This window comes from Neoarius graeffei, chromosome 4 (assembly GCF_027579695.1).
Source record: "Neoarius graeffei isolate fNeoGra1 chromosome 4, fNeoGra1.pri, whole genome shotgun sequence".
Lineage (NCBI taxonomy): Eukaryota > Metazoa > Chordata > Actinopteri > Siluriformes > Ariidae > Neoarius > Neoarius graeffei.
Window position 1 is genome coordinate 37,531,068 of NC_083572.1, and position 10,379 is coordinate 37,541,446.

General features: G+C 38.7%; 1 protein-coding gene across 1 annotated transcript in view; it reads left to right on the forward strand.

The window, feature by feature from the left end:
* Nucleotides 1-8,881, forward strand: part of atg3 (autophagy related 3) — a 119,054-nt gene extending 110,173 nt beyond the window's left edge. The window contains exons 11-12 of the mRNA XM_060919211.1: nucleotides 1,698-1,766; nucleotides 8,493-8,881. Coding sequence (XP_060775194.1) covers nucleotides 1,698-1,766; nucleotides 8,493-8,574 — 151 coding nt within the window. The 3' untranslated portion in view covers nucleotides 8,575-8,881. The remainder of the gene's footprint in view (nucleotides 1-1,697; nucleotides 1,767-8,492) is intronic.
* Nucleotides 8,882-10,379: the final 1,498 nt, after the last annotated feature.

Here is a 10,379-nt window from a genome sequence, read left to right on the forward strand (position 1 = left end):
CTCCCTCCCTATATCCCCCCCCGAAGACTCCGACTCATCATTAAAGGCGGGTGATATGAACTTAGTTTATGTAAAAGTTCATATTAAAAGAGTTTGTTATAGTGGGGTTGCAGTGCATGTAGAGCTCACATTGTTTTTAGAGCACCACCTGGACATCCAGCAGTTCAGCGACAATAACCTGCAGTAAGCTACATCGCTATGCCATTTTAGGATGGGGCCAGCACACATTATTTTATTTTCACTAATTTACACACCTCTACAATGTTACACTTAGTAACCTGTGACTGACAGAGGTGAATATCATTAGCTTCTACCTGGAAAAAACTACCTTTGAAAACCTATAAGACCTTAAGATTACCTGTTGTGTCTGGCAGCCTGGCTCCTCGTATACACCTAACTGAAGCTGCTGGTGCCCCTAAAGGCCTAGCTAATTTGATGAGTAGCAAGATGGTCTTCAATAACCAGAGCTCTTTCAGGTTCCTCAGCAGGTACTTCACTGCTAACCTGTTGGACATGTGAAGTGGAGAGGAATGGTGCTCCCATGCATGAACCTTAACATTAGCTTTGGGTTTTATGCTGCTGAATCATCACCCATTTTCCCCATCATGAGGATACTAAAGCTGGAGTTGGGGGATAGCTAACTCTGCCTAAGGCATCAAGACTTTCCCTGACAGAAACTATGCTGTTCTCACTCTTGCTATAATCCTCTCGTGTCAGGATGTGCATGTGCATATCTAATTCTACAGTCTTCATCAGAGATGTGATTTTTTTTTTCCACAAATCAAGCTACTACTAACAACGGTTGGAAGAATGACCAAACATCCTGCTTTCAACACTCTGAATAAGCTCAATGTTTGCCATGTTAAATGTACCTTAGTTGAATATTTTTTGTTGATTTTAGACAGATCTGACATGAATGGGCCTCCATTTGTTGTCTTTTCGACAAAAAACAAATGTGTTCTTCAAGAAAATGAAAAGGTGGCAGGAGGGGAAAGTGAAAAATGCAACAAAAGAAAATGATGGTGCAAACTTATTGTTAAAAACAAAGATATAGTTTAAATGCCAACACAAAACACCTGAAACGATTTGAAAGCAGGAAACCTAAACTACATCATCCAATTTTTTTTTAACTTTACACAATCGACAATGGCTGAGAAAATGGTTGTTCTCAAAATATGCAATGGCAAGATTCATTCATATTTGTTTTGGAAGAGTTACTGTACATTTTGAAACAGTTTGTTGAAGTGTGCTTAATTAAAATTTGCTTGAAAATGTACATTGGTGGTCCCCCCCCCAGGTTATATTTCCATGTTGAGCTATATTGTCAGCAGTTATTTTGATTGCTGTATAACTTTCAAAATAGTCTTATAAACCAAAACAAAAAAAAAATCATTATCATATTGCGGATTATGATCCAGCCTGAAACAAGCAGAACTTCCTACGCCTATGTTTCAAAGTAAGTCATAGGCAGGAAAAAACTTGATTTTGAACAAAACTTTTTTTTTTTTTTGTCATTTTTAGTGCCAGAATTCAGCAACATCATCTGATTGGTTTTGGTGGAAAACCAATTTATTTTCCACCAAAGCAATCTATCTGAGCCCTCCATTTATTTCCCAGGAACACTTTATGGGCAATGTACTTTCCTTACATTAGAGATGTGTGTGCTATTTAATTGTTTTTGTTTAATTTTCCTCCAGACATGCTGAAGTGATGAAGAAGATCATTGAAACCGTGGCTGAAGGTGGAGGAGAGCTTGGGGTTCATATGTATCCTTTCTTTGTGTTTTGGGTAGCACTGTTAAATATGGGTTAGAAGACATTCTTTTTTTTTTTTTTTTTTTTTTTAAACATATATTTATTGGTTTTTCTGTTAATTATAACAACATCAAACACAACGAACATCATAAACGTATGGCAGTACAAATAATAAAAATAATACATAAATTAAATAAGAATTAAATAATACAATATGTATACACATACATATATAATACATAAACATAAATAAACAAACAAAACTAATAATTATAATAGATACCACAAATATTAAATATAGGTTACATCATACACTCCCAACAACAAATCAAATGCCTTTCATTATCTCATTCCTCCGCTGTCCCCCCCATACCCCCAACCCTCAACAGTTCCAGAAAAATCCTCCAAATGATGTAGAATTCAGAAGCCCTCCCTCTAACAATATAGGTCAGTTTCTCTAGGGCCAAACCCGATGTTAAGTTATTTAACCAGTGGTTAAAAGAGGGGCAACTAACATTCTTCCAACATAGTGCAATACAGCGTCTGGCCTGCAGTAAACAAAGGTCAACCAGTTTTCTTTCTTTACAAGATAAAGAACAGTCATCTGGATAAATGCTTAAAATACACAATTTAGGGCACAACGGTACAGGACAACTTGTGATCTGAGAGATGTATTTCAACACTGAACTCCAAAATTTTTGGATCTTTTCGCATTGCCATAAGCAGTGGTACAATGTACCTTGGTGGATGTTACACTTATAACATAGATCGGGTATATTAGGATCAAATTTATTTAACTGTACAGGAGAGATATATGTTCGCATTATCCAATTAAATTGTACCATTCTCAATCGAGTGTTGATAGTTTGAGTGTGTGTTTTCAAACAAATTTTACTCCATTCTGAGATTGTAATATCGTCTTGTAAGTCTCGTATCCACGCCTGTCTCTTACAATCAGAGTTTTCTTTATAATTTTCAATCAACATGTTATAAAACCGAGAGACCAGTTTTTTACCCCAACAGTTTTTTGCCACGTGTGTTTCTAAGATTGAGAACGGAGGTTGCTGTACAGAATTGTTTAGATGTGCTAGGATAAAGCTTCTAAGTTGTAGGTATTTGAAGAAGTGTTTTTGTGGAATATCAAACTTTGCCTTTAACTCATTGAATGACATTAAAGTATGATCCTCATATACATCCTGTAGTTTTTCTATGCCCTTGTTCATCCATGTTTTAAAACCCATATCGTTTTTTGTGGGTGCGAAGAGATCATTACCCCAGATTGGGGAGAAGCAAGATAACCCTAGGGAGTCTCCCATCATTTTTTGAACTACATGCCAAACAACAATAGTGTTTTTTACAAAAGGATTAGTAGTACTCTTCTTTAATGTTTTAAAGGATGCTGAGTATAGATAACTATTCAGTGACAAACCTTTTGTGGCTAGTTTTTCTAAATTTAACCAGGGCAGGAGAACACCCTCAGAAAACCAAAACGTTGTGGCCCTCAATTGCGCAGCCCAATAGTACCACTCAAGATTTGGCAATTGTAGCCCTCCCCTATCGTAAGGCAAATATAACAGGGAAAGTCTGAGTCTTGGCTTCCTATTGTTCCAGATGAAATTAGAAAGAAGTTTTCTGGCCCTAGGAAAAAAGGAGGGAGGAGGGGAGAGAGGAACTGACTGAAAAATGTACAAAAATTTTGGTAGTATAGTCATCTTTATAATGTTTATCCTACCCAACAACGAGAGAGGTAGTGTTGTCCACCTAGTGATCTCTTCTGCCAACTCTGCTAACATGGGCTCATAGTTGGCAGCGCTAAGATTACTTATCTTTGGAGTTATTCTGATGCCCAGGTACTTAAATCCGTCACAGGCGTTCACAAATGGGTGGGATACTGTTGGTTTCTTCCTCTCTTTTGCAGTTAGAAACATAATAGATGACTTCTCTTTATTCACTTTAAACCCAGAGATAGCACCAAATTGACCAAGCAACTCTAAGAGAGATGGTATAGATTCTGCAAGATGTGATAAAAATACAATGGTATCATCAGCGTACAGTGCTGTATTATGTACCGTTTCTCCAATCTTAATACCATGAATTGTGACTTGTGATCTGATCGCAATTGCTAACGGTTCCATGGCTAATACGAAAAGTAGGGGTGAAATTGGTGACCCTTGCCTTGTGCCTCGAAATAACTTGAAAGGCTGAGAGGTAAGGTTATTAGTAGATACCATTGCAAAAGAATCCACAAGTAAAATTTTGACCCATCTACAAAAGTAATCCCCAAAGCCAAAACGCTTGAGTACCTCAAGAAGATAGGGCCATTCGACTCTGTCGAATGCCTTTTCCGCGTCAAGTGAAAGTATTGCATTGTCAGAGGATTCTTCACACTCGTGGATTATATTAAGGACTCTCCTCACGTTATGAAATCCCTGGCGATTTTGCACAAAACCATTCTGGTCCCCATGTATAATGGCTGGTAGGACTCTCTCAAGTCTCATAGCTAGAGCCTTAGCTATAATCTTTGCATCAGAATTTAAAAGTGATATGGGCCTGTACGAACCGCATTCAGTTGACGTTTTGCCTGGTTTTAGAAGAAGAATAATCAGAGCACTACGTAAAGAAGCGGGTAAGCAACCTGTTTCAAAGGATTCCAAATAAACATCTAATAATGGGGCTATTAATTTTATTTTAAATATTTTATAGATATCTATCGGCAGCCCATCTGGACCCGAAGCCTTACCTCCTCTCATGTTTGTAATTGCATTAGAAATGTCATCAAGGTTTAATTCCCTATCCAGTTCATTTTTTGTATCATCAGAAATACAGGGAATGACCAATCCATCCAGGAGACTGTAATGATTTAGCTGGTTTGTAGGGCTGTCAGAATTATAAAGAGTTTTATAATATGAGACAAAGGTGTTATTTATCTCTGTGGGATTTGTAGATAATTCTCCTTGTTCATTCCTAATTGTATTAATGGCTCTGTCGGATTCCAGTTTCTTTATCTGCCAAGCTAGCAATTTACCCGGCTTTTCACCCTGATCATAAAAACTTTGTTTCAGTCTTGTTAAACCATCTTCAGCCTTAAGCATAGAAAGCTCCTCGTATTTAGCTTTAAGAGTTCGTAATTCTAGTTTTTTGTGTGTAGAATCATCTATAATAACCTCTCTTTCTAATTCTTTAATTTTAGAATCTAATTCATTCATTGTCTGTTTAAATTTGTTAAATTTGGAGCTGGTGAAACTTATCATTTGTCCTCTAATATATGCTTTAAAGGCTTCCCATCTAATGGCTGCTGTTGTTTGATCTGTGTTAATTGAAAAGTAGACGTCGATGTGTTCTCCTACAAATTTCATAAAATCTGCATCTTGAAGCCATTTAGGGTGTAAGCGCCAATTAGCCGAGTGTCTATTCGTTTGTCCCACGTTGTAAAATAATGAGGTTGGGGCGTGATCTGACAAAACAATGCTATCATATACACAATTAGTTATACTGGTTAGCAGAGATGAGGAAATTAAAAAATAATCTATTCGAGAGTGGGTTTTAAATACTGCTGAGTAGCACGAGAATTCTCTTTTGTTGGGGTTATGAGTTCTCCACGGATCACAGAGATTGAGGTCTTTCATGTATTGTAATATTTTTTTCCTTGTATGAGAATGGGATGTATCTATCCCTGACGAGCGATCAAGCTTCGGGTCTAAAACGCAATTTAAGTCACCTGCCAATATTATCTTACCCGTGAGGGTGGCCAACGACAGAAATAGATTTTCAAAAAATGATGGGTTGTCATCATTGGGGCCATATACATTAACCAAATTAATATTCTCTCCCAATAGAGTTCCTTGAACCACCAAAAATCTACCAGCTTTATCGTAAATGGTGTTGTTTACTTGAAAAGGCACCGAATTATGAATTAACACCATGACCCCTCTGGAGTGAGAAGGGAAACAAGACGCTAGCACTTTGCCTGGCCATCTCCTATGTACTTTCACCAAATCCTCCCTAAGTAAATGAGTCTCTTGGATAAACACAATTGATGACTTAAGATGTTTAAGCCTGGTAATAACCTGTTTAAGTTTAGTCAACTTTACCATCCCTCTAACGTTCCAAGAAGTAAATTTGAAATTATTAATTGAAGTCATCTAGTCTTAGTAATACCTCAAAATGTACAGCGTAGCATCATCTTTGGTTATTGGTAAACCCGTTAAGTATCTGTGTGTTGTATTGGAAGTGCACCAGCAAAACACAACATATTGTAAACAGCACAGAAAAACAAACATAAAACTTAAAATCTGCCATACAAGAACCCCCTTAGCTGTCAACCTGAACAAGACAGCTAATCGCTCATCCCCACCCTCCCCCTTACCTTGGAATGCGGTTGTGAGCACGCACTGATCCAGTGTAAACAAGGGAGCAGCTAAACTCAACCAAGCGGTCATTATAACAGACCAAAAGAAATCAAAACAAACAAGTCAAGTGTGACTTCTGGCAAAGATATAACCTACACAAACATGTGAATATAGAATGATCAACATAATCATTTTGCAGCTGAACTCTTAACAAAGAAAGCAGGCTTTCCCGTGAATATCCACTTCTCCAGTGAACGAATGAAAGTCCGCCTACAATGGGCACGAGGCAGTCTCTTTTAAAAGATTAAATGGAAGACCCCATCTGTGGCAACAGAGGAATGATACAAAAAATATAAAAACAGCAAATTCTTATCAGAAGAAGGGACAGAAAGAGAAAAAAAAAAGGTGACCGCATAACCAACATTCTTGTGTTACTGTCCCATAAAGTCCACAATAACTTTCACAATATGGCTCTTATAGGCGAGTAGTAAAGGATACAGCAGTCAGACTAGTTAGTCTGTGAGTCCTCAGTGTTCTGTAGTCCTTGGATGAATTTTTCAGCATCTGCTGGGGTTTCAAACTCCCGTGTTCGTCCATCAGACGTAACTCGTAGCTTTGCTGGGTACATTATTCCGTATCTTATGTTCATGGATCGAAGCTGTTGTTTTACCCGATCGAATCCCCTTCTTCGTCGGTGGAGGTCCACCGACAGATCCGGGAAGAACATGATCTCTTGACCGTCGCAGGTAACTTTGCCTTTGGCCCTGGCTGCTCGCATCACCCTGACTTTATCTTGGAAGTTTAAAAACTTCACGATAAGGACTCTTGGTGTAGCGGGTCGATTAGATTGTGACCGGCCGGGTAACCTGTGCGCTCGCTCGATGAGCGGTGGTCTTGGGAATGTCGCGGGTCCCAGCGCCTCTGGGAGCCATTTCTCAAGAAAAGCCACCGCGTCATTTCCTTCTATCTTCTCTGGCACGTTAAGAAGTCGCAGGTTGGAACGACGAGAACAGTTTTCGAGCTCGTCTATTTTATTCGTGAGGAGAGTCATTTGTTTAGCTAGCGCATCCGTTTTGCCTTTCTCTGAATTAACGGTGTCCTCCACGTCGCTAATGCGCGCTTCTGCTGCATCCATGCGCACCGAAAAGTCTTTCACGTCTCTTTTGACGTCTAGGATAGCTTTCAGGACCACATCAATCTTAGTGGAAAAGTCATTTCTGATCCCGTCGAGTACCTGAATAATGTCCGTGTTGTGGGTCACTTCAGCGTTCACGTCCACATGAGGCCCGGGGCTAGCTTCAACTGTTGAGTTAGCTGCTAGGCTGTTAGCATCCGAGAAATCGTCTTCCTCGCCCGGAGAAGAGTGAGTTTTAGATTTGTTTTGTGCCTTCTTTGCGGGCATATTATCAACGGTGTATACTGATATGTCGCCGCAAATGATAGTTACCACTGTTTATGCAGTTAAAGGAAAATTTACAGGATTTCCAGAAAAAATCGCCAGGAGCTCACAAAAAGACGTGTGCTCAGTTCAGCGCCATAACCACGCCCCCCGGTTAGAAGACATTCTAATTGATTGATTGAATACAACATTTTGGGTATTTGTTTTTCCAAAATCGTCTTTATCACTGTATAAAGCCAGTTTTAAACTTGCATTGCAGATAATGATAACTGCAATCTTTTAAGCTGATTGCTTGTCACCCTGTACGAGAATTCCAATAAAATCTTATCCCAATTCTGTAATACAGTGCAATAATAATCTCCATGTCAGATTATATGATGGTCCTCAAACAACAGGCCTGTGATTTTAAAAATGACTTGCATTCTGTTTATGTAATGAATCAGTGTGATGCAGGCCGAAAATGGGATTGCATAATTAGAGGAGTACCATTGCAGCCATTACAGTCTGAGATTTTAATCAAAAGCTGTCTTTGGTTAGCTATGTTTATTAGAGATGCCAAAAAAATTCAGGCAAAAGTCAAGCCAGTCCTGTTACATATTAGTCTGCATATATTTGTTTTTGTGTTAGTCTCTTAGTTAAGATGTAGACACTACAAATGTTTACATGTACACTTCTTACTCGTTGCTGTACAGATTTTTTTTTTTTAAGAACAGGAAGGAATGTGTGCATGTGAACTATCTTTAGTGGCTGTTGTCTTAATCTAAGCAGATGAGCAGCAGCTCCCCCCCCCAAGTGCCGACTGGTTAATGTAAAAAAAAAAAATGCAAATAAATAAACTGCTAAAATTTCTACTTTAGACAATAGATTAGTGAAAAGGCATCAAAAATGTATCAGATTTTACCCCGTCCACCTTATTTTACTATATTAAGAGATAGTAAGTAGTTCGAAAATTTCTATTCTTGATGATGCTTCCTTAATTATGTTCTCCAGGTACCTCTTGATTTTCCTGAAATTTGTGCAAGCTGTTATTCCAACAATAGAATATGATTACACAAGACACTTCACAATGTAACTTCCCAGGATTACAGCGAGAGTTGTTCATTAAAGAAGGGCTGTATGAAAGTGCAGGCAGTGGCTAACAACACATTTACACAAGCCATTTTAAATAATTAAACAATGTTATGTGATTTTGATTGGGCAAGAGGTTTAAAGGATTGTTATTCCCAGCTGTAACTCCATATGGCAAATTCCAGTCTTGTTTTCAGAGTAAGTCAATCTCATGCTTGCATCATGCTGTAAAGTTTTATATTTACACTGGATTGGAACACCACCACCAGGCACTCGTATATTACTGGTGAATAAAGTGATCATTCTAACCAGCACTACTTCTGCTTATTGCTACTTCCAACTAGGTGTAGAATGAATAGTGTACAGTGTTGCACCTGTTGATTCTCAAAGTAGTACCTTGACAGTTGCTTGAATTATTTGCTGTTTGAATGTTGGGAATAATATCCAGGTTTGAGACCACTGTTGTATTGAAATACAGGGGGCAGCACAGCTTAAAATACTGTTTACAGATTGAGAGTAGGGTGATCCAGACTTGGCCAGAACCTCAGAAATGTCTCTTTCTGATGATGATAGGGGAGTGGCCAATAAGTTTTAAGGTATCCTACACAGAATTGTTGAATGAGGTTGTGGCACTGGCAATTGTTGTGGCACTGGCATTTTATTTCCCTGTTCTCTTGTGTTGTGTTCCTGCCAGGGGCAGAACTTTGTCACAATGGATCTCTGTGTAAGCATTATACAATACCAAATCAGAAAAAGTTGGGACAGTATGTTGAAATTAAAACTGAAAACAATTATTTGTAATAATCTTTGACCTACAGTGGATATAAAACGTGTACACACCCCATTAAAATGATAGGTTTGTCTGATGTAAAAAAAAAATGAGACCAAAATTAATTTCAAGACTTTTCCCACATTTAATGTGACCTATAACCTGTACAATTCAATTGAAAAACAAGTCTGTTAGGGGGAAAAAAAAAACCCAAAAAATACAATAAGCTAGTTGCATAAGTGTACGCACCCTTAAATTAATACTTTGTTGAAGCAACTTTTGATTTAATTATAGCATTCAGTCTTTTTGGGTCGGAGTCTATCAGCCTGCCACATCTAGATTTGGCAATATTTGCCCACTCTTCCTTGCAAAAGCGCTCCAAATCTGTCAGATTGCAAGGGCATCTCTTGTGCACAGCCCTCTTCAGGTCACCCCACAGATTTTCAATTGGATTTAGGTCTGGACTCTTGCTGGGCCATTCCACAACTTTCTTGGGGTCATTGTCCTGCTGAAAGATGAAATTCCTCTTCATCTTCAGCTTTCTAGTAGATACCTGAAGGTTTTGGGCCAAAATTGACTGGTATTTAGAACTGTTCATAATTCCCTCCATCTTGACTAAAGCCCCTGTTCCACCTGAAGAAAAATAACCCCAAAACATGATTCTGCCACCACCATGCTTCACCATGGGTATGGTGTTCTTTTGGTGATGTGCAGTGTTTGTGCCAAATATACCTTTTGGAATTGTGGCCAAAAAGTTCAACCTTTGTTTCATCAGACCATAACGTTTTCCCACATCCTTTTGGGAGAGTTGATGTATGTTGTCGCAAAATTTAGCCGGGCCTGGATGTTTTTCTTTGACCCTCCCTCATAGTCCAGACATATGGAGAATACGGGAGATTGTTGTCACATGTAGTACACAACCAGTACTTGCCAGAAATTCCTGCAGCTCCTTCAGTGTTGCCGTAGGCCTCTTGGCAGCCTCCCTGCCAGTTTGTCATCTTTTCATCAATTTTGGAGGGATGTCCAGTTCTCAGTAATGT